This window comes from Drosophila serrata, unplaced genomic scaffold, assembly GCF_035046125.1.
Source record: "Drosophila serrata isolate PLE 108 unplaced genomic scaffold, ASM3504612v1 contig_240, whole genome shotgun sequence".
In the NCBI taxonomy this organism is placed as follows: domain Eukaryota; kingdom Metazoa; phylum Arthropoda; class Insecta; order Diptera; family Drosophilidae; genus Drosophila; species Drosophila serrata.
Genome location: NW_028257138.1, coordinates 1,477,292 through 1,499,950, shown reverse-complemented (window position 1 = coordinate 1,499,950; position 22,659 = coordinate 1,477,292). Strand labels below are relative to the sequence as shown.

The following is a 22,659-nucleotide window of genomic DNA, read 5'->3' as shown; positions in this document are numbered from 1 at the left end:
CCGTTAATTAAGATTTAATGCCGATCGGGAACGCCTTCCGCCGCCCCTTTATCCCTTTTCTATTTGCCATTTTGTATACGTAATTAAGCGACAATAAGCATTTAATACACATTTTCCTATACACACCCACACCACCACCCACACCCACCCTCGCACAGTTGCAATTAGTTCGGCGGCGTATCTGTGTATGTTTGTGTACGCCCTTAATGCCACGCCCATTAAGTACACAACAACACCCAAACACACACACACACACAACAAATTGCTGGTTAATTTGAGAAACAACAAAATGCCAAGCGGCTTCAATTGACATGGACTGTATGGTTGTTATATATTCAATATACATATATATATTTACGCGCACATTTATATACATATTTATATATTTGAAGCTCGGCCCTTATTCGTACATATACATATGTAAATAAATATATATATGTGTGCCTGCAATTAAAAATTATCTGCCAGACGGCATCGGGTATAAAATACACTGTAAATCTGTCTGGAAATTAAGGAGCAGTGGGGAAAGGGAAGGAATTTTCAATGTGGGGTTTTCTTTATCCCCAGGCTTTAGTAAACATCGCAAAATCTACGATAAAGGAATGGCAGACAAATTACAAAACGCTTCACATTTAAAATTAAAAAAAAATAAGGTTTAAAATTTATTTGTGTATTATTATTTCGTTTAGAAATTCAACAAATGCTATCACATAATTATAAATCCAAGTTCTCCACATAGCTTTGCGTTTTCTCAAATTTCTCAAAACGAAAAACTGATTATTTTTCCTTGCACTGTACTCTCTTATAAACCTAGATTTAAGTCCATGTCCCTGATAAAGGAGCTACAAAAACGTGGCATGTAGCGATTACTTCTCCATTGAAATGTTTAATCGCGGTTCCCTGATTTAGAGTCTAACAGTGTAATATATTTTGTCCACATAACTTGTGGGACTGCTTGCGGTGGGGGCTGTGGGGGAAGGGGGGGAAACTTGCATCAGATTAGTAATTATGTAAGACCCTCAACATACCCACACACATAGATTCGCCCCAATGAATCCCCATAAATCCGCGCATAAATACAAATTACACACAGACAAGCAGCGGCAATATCAATTTACTCCCCGAAAGCGGGGGCAGAGGGTTAAGAAGAGGCCAAGCGGCGTAGTCAAAGGTTAAATAAAATCCCATGCATAATGGAAATCGCTCGCAGTCAGATGTCCTTTGGCTTCGTCGTCGTGGTCATTACTTATGTTTTATGACATGCGGCTTAGGGTTTTATATCCGTCGGCATTTCATTTCCTTCCAGCTGCCGAAGCGAAAAGCCATAGCGTAAGCACTCACATATAGTAAAAGTAGCGGCACACTAATCAGTAACTAAGTAACTAATGCACACCTCCCGATTAATCCCCCCTCCTGGCAGACAATCATCCGCGAAATGAATCGTCTGGGGATGATGGTCGACCTGTCGCACGTCTCCAAGGGAACGATGCGGGACGCCCTTGAGGTGAGCGAGGCCCCTGTGATATTCTCGCACTCCTCAGCCTACGAGCTATGCAACACGAGCCGCAATGTCCAGGACGACATCCTGCAGGCCCTGGCCAAGAACGGCGGCCTGGTCATGGTCAACTTCTATTCGAAGTTTCTCTCCTGCAGCGACAACTCCACCGTGCACGATGCAGTCGGTAAGTAGTTGGGAAAGTTTGCCAATTACCAATGAATTTATCCTTTTAGGTTGTATTTTTAAAAATGTATTCATTTTCTATACAGATTTAAATAAATCTGTGAAACTCATAAAAGTATGCTAGCAAATAAATTTAAAAATATCCCTTCCATCCGAAATCAATCAAAGCCACTGACTGGGTCGCGGTTGCTTTTTGTTGAGAGGCTCCCCTGATTGTCAGGCTATTGTTTTAGTTGCTTCATTAACTCCTCCTCCCTTTCACTCCCTTTTGTCCTCCTAGGACCAATGCTTCTGATCCTATTCTAATTTTTCTGGCATTGTCTTTGACGCGCCATCAAAATGGGTCTCGCAATCACTTCCTGTATTTTCTTCTCATCCCTTCGAGTCACCTCAGACTTTCCCCCACTTCTTTTCGACTTTAACAGATAAAAAAATTACGTTGGAAAACATATCGAGGGAAATAAATTATATAAAGAATATATTTGTTTAAAATAATAATATGTATTTTAATATTGCAACAACTTTTTTTATTCTATGAAAATTAAATATGGAAAAAATAAATTAAATAAAGAAATCTATAAATATTGATTAAAATGAGAATGTTTCAAGCTTAGTTATGATATATTTCCGATACGATTCTATAATTCGATTGCAAGGGTATATAAACTTCTCGAAATTAGTTTCCTGTCTTGAATCAAATAAAATTAATATTAATTTAACTCTTTCGTTTTTTTTTTTTAAAGTAATGTATAACTTTTTCTGCCACTGCTTGTAGTGTAAGATAATCCCCTAATGTTCCCTCTTTTCTCTCCTTTTATGTCTTTGTCACTTTTTTTGGCTGCCGTGGACACATCTCAAATTGGCACAAAATTTTAATAACGGCTGACTTATGATGGCAAATACGACAACAATGGCGTGGCGGACCACCAACAATGGCCCTTAATGAACTCGGTAACCCTGCCAATCCGCCGTCCTACTGCCAACCGATATCCTTCACACCGAAAAAAAAACAACAAAAAACTTATTCACTCTGGGATACAGCGCATATTAATCACATTAAGCGAGTCGCCGGCATCGATCACGTTGGACTGGGCGCCGGCTACGATGGCATTAATTAGTAAGTAAAAGTCATTTATTTCACTTAAATTCACATTTCCTCTTCCCTTTCGCCTCGAACTGTACGTATCCGTATAGTCCTCCAGGTGCTTGCCATTCTTTTTTCTCTTCACTTTTTCAGATATTAATTGATTATATTTAAGGCCGAGGTCTTAACATTGGCATATTGCCAGCGGTACGGCGATGGAAGTAGATAGACCGTTATTTTACCGCTCATTACGGCCACTTTTGTTCGTTTTACTTTTTCCGAGCGGCCCGTTTTCCCCCAAACTTGTGCAGTCTGTTTATGAGATTTTTAAGATAATTTAAGGAGCTCTCATCAGGGAAAAACAATAAAAGATTATCCAGTCATTGTGATGGAAAACTTATGAAAATCTGAAGCTTTCAGACCTACGAGCACAAGGATCTCAAATTATATCGAGTTTATACTCTTTATCGGATGCGAATTAAGAGAATGTAATAAGAAAGAGTGTAAATGTAATTTCCTTTAGGTTTTCATTTATATTCCTTATATATTCAGTATTTAAAGCTTTTCAACCACTCCCCATTAAAATATTCGAGTTTTCCTCAAAAATAATTGAAGCACGTGGCCCATTGCTGCATCCAAAATATGTGCATTACCTCAATGAGCGGCCCCATTGGCTGAGTGTTCTAGTTTGAGGTCCTCTTTCATCAGCCTTATCATCATCAGGACCATCAGCGTCATTCGTCTTCATTATCGCTTGTAATTATTCCCGTGATGCTGGTGGAAAATGCATTTGCATAGATTTCCATTTCATTGCACCATCGGAGGAAGGGAAGCCCGAACGGGCAAACAAACAAAATGTGAAGCAAAAATTGTGGATAAACCCACTTGTGCGTGTGCCCCTTTTGGGGCTCGCACTGTTTTTTAATTAAATATTTTCGAGTACACGGCATTTCATATTGCATAAAAGAACAACAAAAAAGTGTCCATGTAAATCAATTTCCACTGAAATGAACTTCACAATTTGTTTTTGGCGGAGACCACAAAAATTGACAACAACAAACTGCTCTTGGGAGGCCTGACGGCGGTAATAAAAACAAGAAAACTGAAATTGTGTACACACATGAATATTTATGGACCAGAATACGAAACAAACACCAACATGACACAATAAATAATCTAAAATTCTATGAAATTAGTACATGTCAAATGGGTTTGGTTCCTAATTCCGTTAGAGGGGAAATGCTTAAAAAAATAAGTTCCCATTTTAAAGGTTCGCTGCCTGCTGACCATACACATATGTATATTGGGCATTTAATTTTAAGTTTTTGCCCTTATTTCTGAGACATGTAAGGGAACGACTTAAAAGTTACTATTTTAGGTTACCCATTTATATTTTGTCGTATTCACACAACATATTATTATCATTCCTGCTATTCCCAAATTTTTCAACTCTATTATGTATATTTTAAAGCTCAAGCCTTCATTTATTTCATCAGTAATATTCCGATATATTATATACACATTCGCAGGCGGCTTTTGCTCGTGCCATTTAAATGTGTTTGGTCTAAACGCCTGCATATAAAACTAAATTATTATTTATTTGTATGAAATGTCTGTTCATAAAATATGATTACCGAGCACTTGAGAGCGTTAGGCCAGCAAAATGTTTATTTATTATTTATTCCCCTTTGTGTATGATATTCATTATTTATTTGTTTTTCTGCTCAGGATGATGTCCTGCCCACACGAGTTCTTGTATTTGTCTCTGCCAGTGGCCCGGCCTTTAGGTTTCTGTCGATTCAATTTATTTTTTAAGTTCAGTACGCAATTAACATTGATTTAATTTGCGTGGTGAGAATTTTTTTAATTATGTGCATTTTATGAAAATGTTTCATGGTAGAAAACGGAATAACACTGATTGATCTCTTCATCTTGCTCCTTAGCACCCCCAAGGGGCTGGAGGATGTCTCGTCGTATCCGACGCTCTTTGCCGAACTCCTTGGCGGTGGCTGGACAATTGATGAACTGACAAAGCTGGCAGGTGGCAATTTTCTCCGGGTCATGCAGCAGGTGGAAAAGCTGAGGGATGACAAGAAGGCGTCGGGTGTCAAGCCTTTCGAGGATCATCCGAATTTCCGCACCGATGACCCCTACAACTGCACATCCAGCTAATTGATCAGTACCGGACTTAAGCACCAGGTCGTACCAGAGATGCAAGAAATCGAATGAATCCCGCTTCATATGATGTATAGTGGCTTATATGAAACAGCAACTTTCTAAAAACTAATTTCCAGTAAGCTAAGATTTGTATAAGCTTTAAGTACGTGTAATTGTAAGATATATATGGATCTTTAAGAGCCCAATTCTTTGGCTGACAAAGTAATTTCCTCCCCTTTCCCCCTTGGTAACCGAAGACGAATTTCTTTTCATTTTAGTGACAATCTACAGACTGCCAGAAAAACAAACCAAAAAAAAATTAGAAACTTTACTATAAACAGCACACGAAGCCCACAAAAAACTTTCTATGACCATTTTTATACCCTGAAAATAGTAAACCAGACTTTGTTGTAACTCTCATCCAAACTGGACCAACAAGAATTCATTTGGTACCCCTCTTCATTTGAATTATATTCCACTAATTTACACGAAAACTACATATCAAGTATGTATTAAATAAAGAAACCAAAAAATTATATTGAATTAGTGAAGAGTACTTAGTTTTTTTTTTGCATTTCAAAACAATGCAAATATTTGCGAGTGGGGAAGCATACACTTAAAATTAAAAAATAATCATAGGAGAACCAATCGATGAAGGTTAATAATTTAATAAATTCTTAGTTGATATTTCTAAGCTGTTTAAAGGCGACAGAAAACTGACGGAATGCATAGCGTAATAACAACTAAATTAGACAGTAAGCAAAGCGTGCGCGTGGCACTGCCTGCCACACAGTAATCTGTAAATATACCCCTATGCAATAAATATAGTATTAATTTATAGACATGAACACATATAGAAGTCACGATTTATCAACATATTCCCCATAAAACCACATCGCTCTGTCTCTGTACCTTCTAAAGAAAATTCTAGCCAAATGCGTCTGTAGCCTAAGTAAACCAATTATACATGAACGATAACCAATTATAGCGAAGACCCAAAACAAACTCAATAATTGTACATTTTTCTAAACCGAAAACGAACAACATATAATCCTCTACAAAGATTTATATATACATACATATTAAAATCGATTGTTACGTTTTTTGTACAATTTTTGTATCTGTAAATAGCATTTTTACCTATGCTCTCATTTATATAGTTTTCTAGCAAACAATTCAAGCGTATTATTGTACTGGATCAGAATAAGCAGACTTGTTGGTAATCACCCTTAGTTCTTAGTCAGACCTAGAAGGCCGCGAAAATAAATATATCTGTAATGTTTATACATATACGAAATATGCCTAGTTATAGTATTTAAACCAAATTCAACATACACAACATGCATATACATACATATATACACTGAAACTCGATTCTCCTCCATTAATATCCCCGTATTTATTTGATCTTTGGTTTATTTTTTCAACTAAGCCATAAACACAGAAACACGCATATGTAAAACCAAATTGTAGTTAAAAACTTGAAAAATGGTAAAATTATTAGCAAATAAAAAAACTGAAATGGCAAACAAAAATTGCGATAAATATAAAACAATTAAAGAAAAGTTTACTGATTTATTTTATTATTATGGTACGGGATGCGCAAAAGGTAACTGGTATTTCACACGTACACTCAACTATATACATATATACTAATATATATATAAAGGGTCGGAAATGATTCCTTCAGCGTTACAAGCTCCTGACTATAGTAATAATACACTTGCTAGGGTATGAAACCCAGTCAGAGCCGATTTGGTCGTTTGCTCGTTTATAGCAAAGTTCTCTACCTTTTTTTAACAAAGTTAGACACCTTTTTCTTCTCCAATTTCTTAGCGCCACCAGGTCTTTATTCGATTTAAGTGTGACCAGAAGTGAATCCGTTTATCGAAGTTTTCACATCTCTAATTTTCGCTACGCTTTGTTTATTTCTTGTAATCAGTAATTAATAAAAGTATTAATCAAAAACAGGCAACAGCGAGCACACGAAATGTCTAACGCACAGCGCTCGTTTGTGCAAAAGGTTTCTAAGTAAGTTGGCCCCGACCGGCTACAAACAACGCCCAACGTTTGTGTCTATATCAATTTTCTCCTCATACTCAAAGGCAGTCGGCGGCTGATGTACGGAAAAATGTTTCCAATTGCCATTTGTCTAAGACCATAGACACGTCGTTGTGCTCTTCTACGGTGAGTTAAGCTTGAGCTAATTGTTCATACATAAAGACAAATCCGGTCTCTGGCACAGGTTTCCCCGACAGAGCCGCTCGACTATGAGGAGTTCCTCTCGCAGCATATGAACATCATCAGCCGAGATCCCTTGAAGCACATCCTGGACTTTCCCCAAGGAGATGTAACTGTAAAAGTCATTCCCCGAAAAATCCGGACTGTTGATCACATTGTCCCCAGCGAAAAACTGTTAGTTATCGAACCATTGCCCAGTTAAAGAACGCCACTTATGAACCTTTTTCAGGACGGATTTGCCGCAACATGTCCAAGAGTGCGTCAACTGCTACACACGGCCATGGAAGACAGTTGAGTACGCGCAGCGGCACCTCTCCAGCTCGTGCTACATTCGCGAGCGGATTGATCGCGGTGCCATTAGCCCGTCGGCATACCAACAGGAGTTTGAGATCGACAAGGACTTCGCTTCCTTCGAGGAGACGTTTGCCTACAAGAGCGAAAGCTGCACTCCCAGTTCAAGACAGTCTATAGCGAGTTTAGCTTCGGTTAGTTCTTGCACGGATACCTTAACGCCTCGCGGCTCGTGGGCCAGCTTCGATCTGCGGCGCTCGGTCAATGATCCCCTCATACCGAACCTACTGGACAACGTTCCGCCGGAACAAATCGATCAGACCAACGAAGCGCGACGGCAGCAGGACCGTCAAGTGGCTCTCTTTTCGCTGTATCCAGAGTCAGAATTGGAAGAAAGCATCGAGCGGAGGTTGATGGCCGATATTCCCATGGAGCACATGGGACACCGCATTCAAGTCAAGTGCCTTCAGCTCCGTCTTGAACTCGAGGTGGAGCCAATCTTTGCCTCTATGGCAATATATGACGCCAAAGAACGTCAGAAAATATCGGAGAACTTTTACTTCGACATGAATTCGGATAGTCTGAAGCGGATGTTGTCAACTCACGTCCAGTGTGCCGACGTCAGCACCCAGAGCCACTCGGCCATATTTGAAATCTCATACCCGAGCAACGACCTTTTCCTCGTAATTCGTCTGGAGAAGGTGTTGCAGGGCGATATTAACAACTCGGTGGAACCGTACTTGAAGGAGGACAAGGATAAGTACCGAGAGAAGGTGAAGTCGAACGCCGCCGACTATTGTGAGCGTTTGGGAAAATATCGAATGCCTTTTGCATGGACCGGAATCTACTTGACGGACGTTTTCAATGGCGACAATTTTGAAGGCAAGGACGTCGGGGGGAATGACCGCGATTCCGCTGCCAGCGGGGCCGGCAGCAGCGGATTGGGCACAGCTCCGAGCTCTAATAGTTTGGATCGGAAGTCATCAACAAGTAGCTTTGACCAGCTCAGACGAAAAGCCGATTATGTGAGCGGAACCTTGACTCGCCGCGGCTCTTTGGAGCGGAAGGAGAAGCGGCGATCGTGGTCGCCAGATGATTTCGCGAATGTTGTTGAAAACTTTCGCCCTATTACGATAACGGTTCCAAACTTCTTCAAGCAAGAGGCAGATAAGATGAAGGACGAGGACTTGTATAAAATTCTGCCAGAGCTAAAACGACCAAGCTCAGTTATGAAGAAATACAAATGCATTCCAGGCTCCATTAAACTGGAGATCTCACCCTGCATTGAGGACGCCAAGAACTCCCTAACGCCAGAGCTGGCCAAAATAAACCCGCAGAGCGCCGAGAACACACGCCCTGTTAAAGAAGTGCTGGAATTTCCACACTCGGCTATTTTTAATCCACACTACACCTATCGCAATCTGCTGTTCGTTTCGCCAAAAGAACTCAATTTCTCATCGCGTGCTGGTTCCGCACGTAATATTGCCGTACGCATACAGTTGATGGCGGGCGAAACACCAAAGGATGCAGTAAATGCCATTTACGGCAAGTCTTCTTGCCCGAAATTCTCAACAGAGGCATTCACGGCTGTCAACTACCACAACAAGTGCCCATCGTTCTATGATGAGATAAAAATTGCCCTGCCTGCCTCAATAAAGCAGCATCATCACTTATTTTTCACCATCTACCATGTGTCCTGTCAAAAGAAGCCTCAGGACGTTCAACCGTCGGTGGAGACACCTATTGGTTATACATGGCTGCCATTATTGGAGGATGGCAAGCTCAAGGTTGGAGAATTCAATCTGCCTGTTATGGTGGAATCACCACCGGAAAACTACTCCTTTATACCTCCAAATGTGCATCTCCCCGGTATCAAATGGCTGGACAATCACAGAGCAGTGTTCACTATCAATGTAGAAGCAGTGACTGCCATTCATACGTTGGATGCTTTTCTGGATCGTTTCTTTCTGATCTGCGAGTATCTGGACACTCGTAATATACCGTCCCATATCGGTGAGGGAAATATAGAGGCGGAACTCAAGAAGTGTTTACTAGACATCGAGAATGCAAGTCGGGAGGCGTTGGTGAGGCATTTGCCATTGGTCCTGGATAAACTTATCGAATTGCTGGTGATGACCCACAAGATTGGTGGCCAAACCATGTCTCTGGGCTCTACGGTCTTCGAAGTTCTGTGCTTGGTTTCGTCACTCTTGTCCATATTAAACGACGATCTCGTAGTTGACCAATACGGACGGCAGAGTTTGCTTTCGACTTACGTGCAATTTCAGTGTAAAATTCCCCATCCCTTCCACAGCAAGCAGAGATTAACGTGTAGTCGCAGCACAACAGATGAGCTGCAAGTGAGCGAGTCCTATAGCCTGTATGATGATGTGATAACTAGTGGTCGCAGTCTAGACCGAAAAGGTAAAACGGGTTCTAAGATCCACACGCCATTTATTAAAATATTTTTATTCCAGACCCTTCAATGGATATTATTCACTCAATCGTGGGTCGGGATGTTCAAGTGCGCCTGCTACACGAAGAACTGGCCCTCCACTGGGTCGTTGCCAGTGGGAAAGCGGCCGAGTTCGCCATGTCGAATTCATGGTTTTTATTTGAGCTCATCATCAAGTCAATGATTGAGCACTTGCACAACTCCAACACCCTGAATGGGCCGCGTAAGAATCGTTTCCCACACCAGGTCAATGACGATTTGTCTACCCTGGTGCATCTAGTCACTACAAAAGTAGTTGGCTACCATTGCAGCGAGCCCAAGTTGGCACAATCCCTGAATGCCAGCTTAGGCTTTTTTATTTTCGACATCCTGAGCATTATGGACCGGGGATTTGTATTTGGCTTGATTAAGACCTACACGAAGGTTCTGATTTCTAAAAACGCCTCCATACCAGATTTAATGAACTACAAATTAGACTTCTTGAGAATTGTGTGTAGCCATGAACACTTTGTAGCTCTTAACTTGCCGTTTGGAACTTCGTACACGATGGTTTCTGCGCCATGTAGCCCCACTCCAAGCACCACATCGTGCAACAGTCAGACCTCATGCGTAAGTTGATTCGAAATCGTAAAAACGTGTCCTTATTTGTATATTATCTGACAGGGATCATTAGAACGAGCTCTACACGCGGACCTCAGTCGGGAATTCCTCCAACAACACTTTCTAGTCGGACTTGTTCTCAGCGACTTGGCTGCAGTAATGGAGGTTCCGAATCCCCAGTTACACGGAAAGGCTATTCGCTGCGTTCGTAACCTAATGACATCGCACGATTTGGACACTCGGTACAGCGATACCGAAGCCCGTGCCAGAGTGGCGGCTTTGTACATCCCCCTGCTCTCAATAGTCATGGACAGCATTCCGCAGTTGCATCAGCATGGACTTGAACAGGACCGCTTGCAGCAGATCGGACAGCTCGAAGATTACCAAGGCCCCCATCAAACCATGACGACAACCACCATAAATCCAGAAGTGGCATATGCAATATCCGGCAGTCGTCCCTACTCCTATATGAGTGAGCAAGTCAAGAGCAAGTCTCCATTCAGTTCAGAAAACACCCGGCACTTAATGGTCTGCTTTCTTTGGGTGTTAAAGAACTTGGAGCGAAGTATTCTTTACCGTTGGCTGTTGGGCCTGAGCCCGCATAGAGTGCACCAAATGCTGCAGGTTGTAAACGTTGGCCTCAAAACGTTCGAATATACGGGGCAGAGACACGTCCCCACCCTAAAGCGGACAAATACTCAAAGCTTTAGGAAAAATGTGTCTACAGACGTGAAGGAGAAGTTGGAGGAATGTATAAGAGGCACCAACTCTGCACGCTACGATCTAATAAACAGGCGGAAAGATCGCAATTCGACAGAGAAGTTCCGCTGGCGAAAGGATCAGATGCCCTACCGCTCACAGTATGCGGACGGCACGGGCAAAAGTGAGCATGAAATTGAATTGAGTCACTTCATTGAAGGTTCTCTGGCTACCGAAGTAGCACTTGTACTCCTGGACACCCTTGAAATTATTGTTCACGTGGCCGCTAACCTCCACCACAATCTCCTGGGGACCGTGCTCAAGGTGTTGCTGCATGCCCTGTCCCGAAATCAATCAACTCTAGCGCTACAAAACTTGTTCGCCTCGCAGCGCGCTCTAATCTTCAAATTTCCGAACCTACTATTTGATGAGGAGACCGACATATGTGCCGACTTGTGTTTGATTTTACTGAAGCACTGCGGGTCTCTTTTGCCTGGTATTCGCTCACAAGCAGCTGCATCCCTTTATCTCCTGATGAGACAAAACTTCGAAATCGGCAATGTAAGTTGAAGTTTAGTTTAAAGATTCTAATTAATTGACTTGTTTGCGCGTGTGCTTTCAGAATTTCGCCCGCGTCAAGATGCAAGTGACTATGTCGTTAAGTTCGCTTGTTGGTACCAGCACGGTGTTCAGTGAACAGTCTTTGCGGCGCGCGCTGAAAACAGTTCTTGTGTATGCCGAGTCAGACTCTGATCTCCAGGACACGTCGTTCCCAGAGCAAGTGCAGGACCTGTTATTCAATCTCCACATGATACTGTCTGATACTGTGAAGATGAAGGAGTACCAAGAAGATCCAGAAATGTTGCTTGATCTCATGAATCGTATTGCAAAGGGTTACCAGAATAATCCTGATCTAAGGTTGACTTGGTTGGAGAATATGGCCAAGAAGCACCGTGAGCGTGCGAACCATACTGAGGCAGCAATGTGCTATGTGCACGCAGCTGCTTTAGTTTCTGAATATCTTAGCATGCTGGAGTCACAGACCCACCTTCCTGTTGGCGCCGTCACTTTTCAGCGCGTTTCACCGAACACTCTTATGGAGTCAGCGGTGTCAGATGACGTCCTCAGTCCAGGGGAGGACGGCATCTGCCTGGGAAACCACTTTACGGAAACTGGACTGAAGGCTTTGCTGGAAGAAGCCTCCAATTCGTTTCAAGTTGCTGGCATGTATGAAGCGATGAACGAGGTGTACAAGATTCTGATTCCCATTTACGAAGCGAACAGGGATTTTCAGAAACTCAGCAAAGTGCACGGCAAGCTGCAGGAAGCTTTCAACAGAATAGCCCAGCTACAGGTTTATAATTTATTGATTTTCTATTTCTTGCAGCCATATATATTTTATTATTTTATTTATTTATATGTACAACAGGGAAAAAGGGTTTTCGGCACATACTTTCGTGTGGGTTTTTATGGAGGCAAATTCGGAGATCTGGACCAGCAGGAATTTATTTACAAAGAACCCACTTTAACAAAGTTACCAGAGATTTTCAGCCGCCTCCAGGTAGGCAATAAGCCATAGCAAACAAAAAAACCCAACTTAATTTCTTATTCAATATATGCCGCAGAACTTCTACACCGAACGCTTCGGACCGGACTCAGTTCATATCATCAAGGACTCAAATGCAGTCGACATAAACTCTTTGGATCCCGATAAGGCGTACATTCAGATAACATATGTGGAGCCATACTTTGAAACCTACGAGATGCGTCATCGAGAAACATATTTTGAGAGGAATTTCAATATCAGTAAGTATTTGATTAATCTTTATATGTTCCTAATAATGCTTTATTTGTTTTTAAATAGAACGTTTCATATATGCGACGCCGTTCACGAAAAACGGAAAAGCACACGGCGAACTCCATGAGCAGTGCAAGCGGAAGACGATTCTGACCACAGCCAACCACTTTCCGTACGTGAAAACTAGAATAATGGTTATTAGCCGGCAGCAAATAGTCTTGGAACCCATTGAAGTGGCAATAGAGGCAAGTCTAGTCAAGGCCATACCTTACAAACATCTCTAACACCAATTTTCTAATTAGGATATCCAAAAGAAAACAGTGGAGTTGGCGGCGGCTACGAATCAAGAGCCTGCGGACCCAAAAATATTGCAAATGGTGCTGCAGGGGTGCATAGGAACCACCGTGAATCAAGGACCCATGGAAATGGCAAGCGTGTTTCTCTCAAACCTATCCGACGGCACCACCGTGCCAACCAAGCACCAAAACAAGCTGCGGCTCTGCTTCCGAGAGTTTTCGAAGCGTTGTGCAGATGCCTTGAAGAAGAATCGCAACCTAATACTTTCCGATCAGAAAGATTACCAGCGGGAACTGGAGCGCAACAACGATCGTTTCATTGAGCGCTTGACGCCTTTTATCACTCTGACAACAGCTCAGAACAATGGCATCGTTAAGTATGTCTCAAAATATTTTTTTTTATTATTATTTCTTCAATCGAACCATTGTACCTTCACTTACTTTCAGGGCTAATGCAAACAATAACAAAAGCACTCCGCTGAAATGGTAAATTCTGCAGTACACAGTTGTTAGAACTTTGTTTTAAAAGAACCCTTGCTATTTCATGTCTAGCGTGGCGGATTATTTTAAGTAAGTTGCGCGTCATCTTTAAAAGTTCAATTGGACAATATTAATATTTTGACTGATTGATCTCTCTTTTTGGTGGCATATAAGACCAAATCTTTTAAACTCTCGTATAAGGTCCAAATCCAAATATTATTACCAAAAATAATTAACAGTGACTAATAATAAAATACACTTCATTCTATATGCATTTATATCTTATAAATCGTTTGAAAATACAACATAAAAACGACTTTTTTTAAGATATTGGCTCGCCTGAGAAGCATTCAGCAAAATTATTTTTTATTTTTTATAACTTCCCTAGCAGTTTGTAATCCGAAATCTGACTTCTAAATATTCGCATTCTTTTTAACTGATATTGTCGTATGACAATTTTCTTCTGCCAGAGACGGTTAGATTTGGCTTTTGATGCTGATCAAGAATATATGGGATTTATAGGGTCGGAAATGATTTCTTCACAGCGTCACAAGCTCCAGACTTAAGTAAAAATACCCTTCCTAGGGTATAAAACCCAGTCAGAGGCGATTTGGTTGTTTCGCTGCTCGATCAATTGGGAAACCCCCGATTCGGCACCAATGAAAAAATGCTGGACGATCAATCAGAGGGCCAATGAAGCTGTTTTGTGCCCAGCAGCTGGTTCCACCAAGTATGGACTCTGACGGACACCATATCCGTCAATCACAATTGATTTAATGGAATAACGTAATAAGATGATAATTGATACGAACAAGCTAAATTTACTATAAAGGAATAGAAATTAACTATTCACAGCAGGGCACACGATAGGAAATATTTCAAGAAACGAGTGAATATAGTATTTTCTTCTATTGATTATAAAAAATTATAGTGTATGTATGAGTGAACGTATGCTTGTAATAAAATTAACTATTTAAAATCATATCGAATTTGTTGTTTCGAACCAAAACAAAACAATTATAAGTAAACCCATCAGGTTTTATGATAAGCTTTTGACGCAGGTGTTACAATTATTATACTCGATTTGGAGGCCGATACTTTGGTGAGGTGACGACCACTAGCGTGCAGCCCCATTCTACTTTTTGGGATGGTATAAATAAAGCTGCAAGTCCCGCCACTGCCAACATTTGGAGCGGAGGACTTGAAGTCGTTATGCTGAATGCTTGGTTATTTGCAGCTCTATTGGCCCTCCAATGGGACGCCGCTACAGGAGCGTCCTTCGAGACTGAGTTGCCAGAAAAATGTGTTAGTCGGCGACTTATTAACCGTTATCAGTTAAATGAGGAAATCTACGGACAAGGGAAGTGCGGAAATAATCATCAGACGAAATATCGAGATAAGCGCCGTGTCGATCCAACTTTCCATGGCAATCCCAAGCCGCGGGCAGATCTTTTGGCTGGCAAATTTCACGTAAATTCGTACAACTTCGATCAGACGAACTCTTTGGTGGGTTTGGTTAAGAAAATAGCCGAGGAGTACCTTAAAAAATGCCCGCCAATCATATATTACGATAGTTTTGTCGAAAAATCAGATGGCCTGATTCTAGAGAACTTATTCAAGGAAAGTTATATCTCAGCCTCTGGTTAGCTTAAAAAAGTTACTTATATATTCATAAAGGATTTGTTTCTTTGCAAAACCCCACATATTTAAGTTTAGGCTTTAAGTCAATACTTATAGCACTTATAGCATTGTGTTTTTTCGCAGACTCTCCCCATTACTTTTTACCATGGCGAGATTAATGCTCGCTATGAAGCAAAAAACTCCCACTTCACAAGCCCTATAGATAGTTATTGGAAAAGTTACATCCTATTCCTTTCGGACCCACTGATGACGCGTAAGATTCTGGGCGCCCAAACAGAAAGTCGGGTGGTTCTCGTCTCTAGGTCAACACAGTGGAAGCTCCGTGACTTTTTGTCTTCGGAACTGTCTTCGAACATTGTCAATTTGCTAGTAATCGGAGAATCCCTTATGGCCGACCCAATGCGAGTAAGTATAAATACCAAGATTTAGGAAATATTTAAGGTCCACTTACCCCTGCCACAGGAACGTCCATACGTGTTGTACACCCACAAGCTATACGCAGATGGCCTCGGCTCTAATGTTCCCGTGGTGCTCACCAGCTGGATAAAGGGAGCTTTGTCCCGACCACACATCAATCTCTTTCCTCCAAAATTCCAAATGGGCTTCGCCGGCCATCGCTTCCAACTGGGGCAACTGGGGCGAGATGGAGAATATGTTCTGGTATGTGTTTGGCATGTTTACCAACGCGTTCACATTCAGCGGCAAATACTCATGGAGCAGCACGCAGAAGAACTCAACGCGTCTCCTGATCGGCGCCTACTGGCTATTCACGATACTTATTACTTCCTGTTACACCGGCTCCATCATAGCCTTTGTAACTTTGCCAGCTTTTCCAGATACGGTGGACTCTGTGATGGACCTCCTAGGTCTGTTCTTCCGTGTGGGCACCCTGGGTGAGCAGAGAAGAAAAAGGAAATTTAAGGATGACTCAATTCATAGCAACTTATAGATAATGGGGGATGGGAGACATGGTTCCAAAACTCTACTCACATTCCAACCTCTAGACTGTACAAGAAGATGGAGTTTGTCGGGACCCTAGAGGTAGGCATCGGCAACGTCACGCAGAGCTTCTTCTGGAACTACGCTTTTCTCGGCTCTAAGGCTCAACTGGAGTACTTGGTACAGTCGAACTTCTCGGATGAGTAAGCATGAACATGCCCCCCTCTGCTGCTGCAAAGTATGTAATTTTTTCCTCGTCTAGAAACATATCACGACGATCGGCGCTGCATCTAAGCGAAGAGTGCTTCGCTCTCTTCCAAATAGGACTGCTCTTTCCCCGAGAGGCCGTTTACAAGAGCAAGATAGACTCGATGATCCTGTTGGCGCAACAGAGCGGTCTTATTACCAAAGTAAACAACGAGGTCAGCTGGGCCATGCAGCCTGACCACGGCAGACACGGAAGGGATGTTCTTGCTCATGGCGCTCGGCTTCTTTCTGGGGGCCACGGCCCTCGTGTCCGAAATCGTGGGCGGAATAACGAACAAGTGCCGGCAGATCATAAAGCGCTCTCGAAAGCCGGCCTGCAGCTCCTGGTCCTCCCGCCACAGTTCGGCCGACATGGGTGGAGAGCCGCTCACCGAGCATGGCCACTCGAATGCCCTAGTAGATATAGCTCCTTGGAAGGCGACGAGTCGTCCCGGAAGGCCATCGAGTCGCTGCACCGTTTAGACGACTATATTTTGCAGATGGATGAGTCTTCTCCGCACTTTTTGCGGGACGAAATGTTTGGTGCACACACTGAGCCGCGCGATTTATCTGAAACACAATAGGTAAGGACAGCACCTAATTATTAAAGAGTACCACTATTTATGTGTGTATATGTAGTTTGCGCACGTTTTCTTGGTCGCTCCAGCGATGTTACACGAAACTACATACAAATTGTCAATAAGAAATCCTTTTCGCGGATAAGTTTATCGATATTCGATCGCACTTACCCCTTCCACCAGTTGCGCATTGCGATCAGCTGTCTTTTTTTGGGGCCGCAGCCTGCAGGTCCAAAGTCGTGCTCATAACTTACAAGCGCCGGCAAACTGTCGCACCCGACAGTCAGCGTATAGTTCCTGGTCCTCTTTCCACAGTTCTGCCGACGTGGGCGGAGAGTCCGAGCACCGAGGCTGAGCAGTGGGCGCACACCGAACGGAAGGCGGCAGGACAGAACGGCGCTCGGAATTGCCATAACATGAATTTCGGCATGCGCGACGAGTCGTACCGGAAAGCCCGCACTTAAAAAATATAAAAGAACACCACAATTAGACTATTACTATCACATTTTAGACTTTTTTTGGGAGCTCCGTCAAAGTCGCGACACTACCGAAAAAATGCCAATAAGAAAATGGAGACGATTTCCGCGGGAGAAATAAATATGTTATCGATTTTCGGTGCCACGAACCTCCTATCAGTCTGGCAGCGCCAAGTTTTAGCAAAGTTCCCTACTTTTAAGGTTGTGTCTTCACTTACGATAGGTATCGATTAATTGGTGTTCTTTAGGTGTGACCACTTGCAGTGCCAGGAAAATCCGTTCTTTCTTCGACGAATGGTTGACTTTTTGAAAGGACAGCCCGGCGGGCACACGGCTTAAACTTTTACCAAACAAAATTGGACTTTTGTAAACAAATTAATACATAAATATAGTTTACAAAGCCGGTGGATGAGTCGAAGCTTAGGGATATCGAAGCCCCACTGCCAGATTAAATGGCTACCCAGGAGCTGGACGACGGGGCTATCTCCATTCTCCAATTGCAGCCCTACCAGGAAATCGAAGACGAGCTGGAGCAGCTGCCCGATGACATCCTGCGATGTTGTGCCCAGGAACTAAGTTACAGTGACTTTTTCTGGCTTTACATGCACAAGAATTTGCCCGTAATCATCACTGATGTCTCCAACAGCTGGGAGTGCCAGCAGTGGACGACTACAAAGATCCCAGAGAACACGATAGATGTGAATTTTAATACCGGACAATCCTCGTTCCTCCGCTCCATTAACTTTGACTACCTCAAAACCAAAATTGGTAATACCCCCGTTCCCGTAGCCGACTGTAACTCAGCGTACTTTAACAGCCATACGAAGCTGGAGCTTAATTTCTACGATTACCTCGAGAGATGGCGGAGCAGAATCGAAACCGATACCCCAGAAGTAAATAGTAACGCGGATACAGCGAACCGGGACAATCTCTACCTCAAGGACTGGCATCTGGCGGCCCAGATGCCCAGCTATAGCTTCTACCAGGTGCCTAAATATTTTGCCTCCGACTGGCTCAACGAACAGCTCATTGATCAGGGCAAGGACGACTACAGATTCGTCTATATGGGGCCCAAGAATTCTTGGTAAGAGGTTAGGACTTCTTATTAAGACTTTATTTTATAATAAAATTAACCCACTATTTTTAGGACCTCATATCACTCGGACGTCTTTGGTTCCTTTAGCTGGTCAACCAATATTGTGGGCCTTAAAAAATGGCTGATAATGCCACCAGGCGAGGAATTCAAACTCCAGGATCGATTGGGAAATCCGCCATTCAACATCAATGAACAAATGCTGGATGAACACAATGTCCGATATTACACCATCAACCAGAGGGCCAACGAAGCTGTTTTTGTGCCCAGCGGCTGGTTCCACCAAGTGTGGAATTTGACGGACACCATATCCGTGAATCACAATTGGTTCAATGCGTGCAACATTTTTATGGTGTGGCAAAATCTCAAAAACAACCTGACGGCCGTGTGGAAGGAGATCTCGGATTGCCAGCAAATGGAAAACTTTGAGGCACACAGCCAGACAATGCTGAGGGCCAGTTTTGGCATTAACTACCTCGATTTTATAGAGCTCTTGGAGTTCATTACCGCTCGCCGGTTGGCCGAGAAAAACTCAGCTACTAAGTTTTTACTATTCAATAGATATACAATGAACGATTGGCATGTGCATCACGATCTAGAGTGCTTGAAGAAGATAATAAAAACAATGACGGAGGATCAAACTATCCGGAATAGTACCCTTCCACTACACAGTCGCTGCCAGCAATTACTCTGCCAATTGGAGTTTTAGGGGTCACACGTAAAGGCCTTGGCATAATATTTTTATACCAAAAATCTTGTGTATTAGTATACAGACAATAGCTGCAATATTTTAATAAAAATATTTAAACAGACTGCTATTCCCTCTAGGGCCTTAAAAATCTGATTGAGTTGGTTTTGTTTTGGGCTTCTTTTCTGTTCTGTGCCTTTTTTCCCTGTAGTCACTAGGCTCTCAAGTCCTCAAGATTCGTGGGACGACTTGAATATATATGTATATATTAATATACCTATATCGTCATATGGGTTTTGCCTAAAAACATCGAAAATATTTGTATACCCTTGCAGTCTGATGATTGCGACGAGTGAAGGAGTCATTGGCGACCCTATAAACCATATATATTCTTGATCAGCATCAACAGGCGAAACTTTCTAGGCATGTAGGAAGGAAATAAATTGTTTGTGATTTTTTACAACAAAAATATATGATGTTATTACATCTGTAAAATTTTCAAAAATCGGTAAAATTTGTAATATCTTATGTGTTCAATTTGGGTATGCAGATTGATTAACCTATTCTAAACTATCACAGAACAGGCTTCATTATCAAAATTAATACATTTTTGGCTTAGTTATGAGTTTCTTAAGTTTCGATTTGTACAAAAAATTGTCTACAAAATATAGATTAATATTCACATAGAATGCGAATATTCAGGGTTTTGTAATTTCAGTCGGAAGCTTGCGACGAGTGAAGGAGTCATTGGCGACCCTATAAACCATATATATTCTTGATCAGCATCAACAGGCGAAACTTTCTAGGCATGTAGGAAGGAAATACATTTTTTGTCATTTTTTACAACAAAAATATATGATGTTATTACATCTGTAAAATTTTCAAAAATTAGTAAAATTTGTAATACCTTAAGTGTTCAATTTGGGTATGCAGATTTATTAACCTATTCTAAACTAGCACAGAACAGGCTTCATTATCAAAATTAATGCATTTTTGGCTTAGTTATGAGTTTCTTAAATTTCGATTTGTACCAAAAATTGTCTACAAAATATAGATAAATATAAACAGTGCGAATGTTCAGGGTTTTATAATTTCAGTCTGAAGCTTGCGACGAGTGAAGGAGTCATTGGCGACCCTATAAACCATATATATTCTTGATCAGCATCAACAGGCGAAACTTTCTAGGCATGTAAGAAGGAAATAAATTGTTTGTGATTTTTTACAACAAAAATATATGATGTTATTACATCTGTAAAATTTTCAAAAATCGGTAAAATTTGTAATATCTTATGTGTTCAATTTGGGTATGCAGATTGATTAACCTATTCTAAACTATCACAGAACAGGCTTCATTATCAAAATTAATACATTTTTTGCTTAGTTATGAGTTTCTTAAGTTTCGATTTGTACAAAAAATTGTCTACAAAATATAGATTAATATTCACATAGAATGCGAATATTCAGGGTTTTGTAATTTCAGTCGGAAGCTTGCGACGAGTGAAGGAGTCATTGGCGACCCTATAAACCATATATATTCTTAATCAGCATCAACAGGCGAAACTTTCTAGGCATGTAGGAAGGAAATAAATTGTTTGTGATTTTTTACAACAAAAATATATGATGTTATTACATCTGTAAAATTTTCAAAAATCGGTAAAATTTGTAATATCTTATGTGTTCAATTTGGGTATGCAGATTGATTAACCTATTCTAAACTATCACAGAACAGGCTTCATTATCAAAATTAATACATTTTTGGCTTAGTTATGAGTTTCTTAAGTTTCGATTTGTACAAAAAATTGTCTACAAAATATAGATTAATATTCACATAGAATGCGAATATTCAGGGTTTTGTAATTTCAGTCGGAAGCTTGCGACGAGTGAAGGAGTCATTGGCGACCCTATAAACCATATATATTCTTGATCAGCATCAACAGGCGAAACTTTCTAGGCATGTAGGAAGGAAATAAATTGTTTGTGATTTTTTACAACAAAAATATATGATGTTATTACATCTGTAAAATTTTCAAAAATCGGTAAAATTTGTAATATCTTATGTGTTCAATTTGGGTATGCAGATTGATTAACCTATTCTAAACTATCACAGAACAGGCTTCATTATCAAAATTAATACATTTTTGGCTTAGTTATGAGTTTCTTAAGTTTCGATTTGTACAAAAAATTGTCTACAAAATATAGATTAATATTCACATAGAATGCGAATATTCAGGGTTTTGTAATTTCAGTCGGAAGCTTGCGACGAGTGAAGGAGTCATTGGCGACCCTATAAACCATATATATTCTTGATCAGCATCAACAGGCGAAACTTTCTAGGCATGTAGAAAGGAAATAAATTGTTTGTGATTTTTTACAACAAAAATATATGATGTTATTACATCTGTAAAATTTTCAAAAATCGGTAAAATTTGTAATATCTTATGTGTTCAATTTGGGTATGCAGATTGATTAACCTATTCTAAACTATCACAGAACAGGCTTCATTATCAAAATTAATACATTTTTGGCTTAGTTATGAGTTTCTTAAGTTTCGATTTGTACAAAAAATTGTCTACAAAATATAGATTAATATTCACATAGAATGCGAATATTCAGGGTTTTATAATTTCAGTCTGAAGCTTGCGACGAGTGAAGGAGTCATTGGCGACCCTATAAACCATATATATTCTTGATCAGCATCAACAGGCGAAACTTTCTAGGCATGTAGGAAGGAAATAAATTGTTTGTGATTTTTTACAACAAAAATATATGATGTTATTACATCTGTAAAATTTTCAAAAATCGGTAAAATTTGTAATATCTTATGTGTTCAATTTGGGTATGCAGATTTATTAACCTATTCTAAACTAGCACAGAACAGGCTTCATTATCAAAATTAATGCATTTTTGGCTTAGTTATGAGTTTCTTAAATTTCGATTTGTACCAAAAATTGTCTACAAAATATAGATAAATATAAACAGTGCGAATGTTCAGGGTTTTATAATTTCAGTCTGAAGCTTGCGACGAGTGAAGGAGTCATTGGCGACCCTATAAACCATATATATTCTTGATCAGCATCAACAGGCGAAACTTTCTAGGCATGTAAGAAGGAAATAAATTGTTTGTGATTTTTTACAACAAAAATATATGATGTTATTACATCTGTAAAATTTTCAAAAATCGGTAAAATTTGTAATATCTTATGTGTTCAATTTGGG

The 22,659-nt window shown here is 40.9% G+C and overlaps 4 protein-coding genes and 1 pseudogene across 14 annotated transcripts in view; 4 read left to right on the top strand and 1 right to left on the bottom strand.

Annotated features, from left to right (window-relative positions):
• LOC110178111 (uncharacterized) overlaps positions 1–6,487 on the top strand; it is a 140,364-nt gene extending 133,877 nt beyond the window's left edge. For 4 of the 6 annotated variants that reach the window (XM_020945125.2, XM_086830386.1, XM_086830388.1 and 1 more), the window contains 3 exons: positions 1,421–1,682; positions 2,723–2,798; positions 4,709–6,487. In XM_020945125.2, coding sequence (XP_020800784.2) covers positions 1,421–1,682; positions 2,723–2,798; positions 4,709–4,937 — 567 coding nt within the window. In that variant the 3' untranslated portion in view covers positions 4,938–6,487. Of the gene's footprint in view, positions 1–1,420; positions 1,683–2,722 lie in introns of all 6 variants that reach the window. The other 2 variants (XR_015271102.1, XR_015271101.1) reach the window with 2 other exon arrangements.
• Positions 1–16,154, bottom strand: part of Fas3 (fasciclin 3) — a 292,347-nt gene extending 276,193 nt beyond the window's left edge. For 4 of the 5 annotated variants that reach the window (XM_086830399.1, XM_086830395.1, XM_086830396.1 and 1 more), the window contains exon 1: positions 15,875–16,154. The gene's annotated coding sequence lies outside the window, so the exon portion shown is untranslated. Of the gene's footprint in view, positions 1–6,493; positions 6,510–15,874 lie in introns of those variants that run through there. The other variant, XM_086830397.1, reaches the window with a different exon arrangement.
• On the top strand, positions 6,793–14,050 carry Zir (dedicator of cytokinesis). The gene is made up of 13 exons (XM_020945111.2): positions 6,793–6,953; positions 7,028–7,109; positions 7,168–7,337; positions 7,393–9,878; positions 9,932–10,518; positions 10,573–11,769; positions 11,831–12,562; positions 12,638–12,769; positions 12,834–13,014; positions 13,073–13,251; positions 13,309–13,679; positions 13,750–13,788; positions 13,855–14,050. Exons 1-13 carry the CDS (start codon positions 6,913–6,915, stop codon positions 13,874–13,876), a joined length of 6,219 nt encoding a protein of 2,072 aa, XP_020800770.2. The 5' UTR covers positions 6,793–6,912; the 3' UTR covers positions 13,877–14,050.
• On the top strand, positions 14,943–17,689 carry LOC110178081 (ionotropic receptor 21a-like; annotated as a pseudogene). The gene is made up of 6 exons (XR_015271103.1): positions 14,943–15,400; positions 15,545–15,828; positions 15,886–16,316; positions 16,373–16,565; positions 16,625–17,192; positions 17,248–17,689. The product of XR_015271103.1 is annotated as an ionotropic receptor 21a-like (transcript).
• Positions 17,690–17,904: 215 nt separating this feature from the next.
• Positions 17,905–19,594, top strand: JMJD4 (jumonji domain containing 4). The gene is made up of 2 exons (XM_020945182.2): positions 17,905–18,746; positions 18,810–19,594. The coding sequence occupies exons 1-2, from the start codon at positions 18,115–18,117 to the stop codon at positions 19,462–19,464; spliced, it is 1,287 nt and encodes a 428-aa protein (XP_020800841.2). The 5' UTR covers positions 17,905–18,114; the 3' UTR covers positions 19,465–19,594.
• The last annotated feature ends 3,065 nt before the right edge of the window (positions 19,595–22,659 follow it).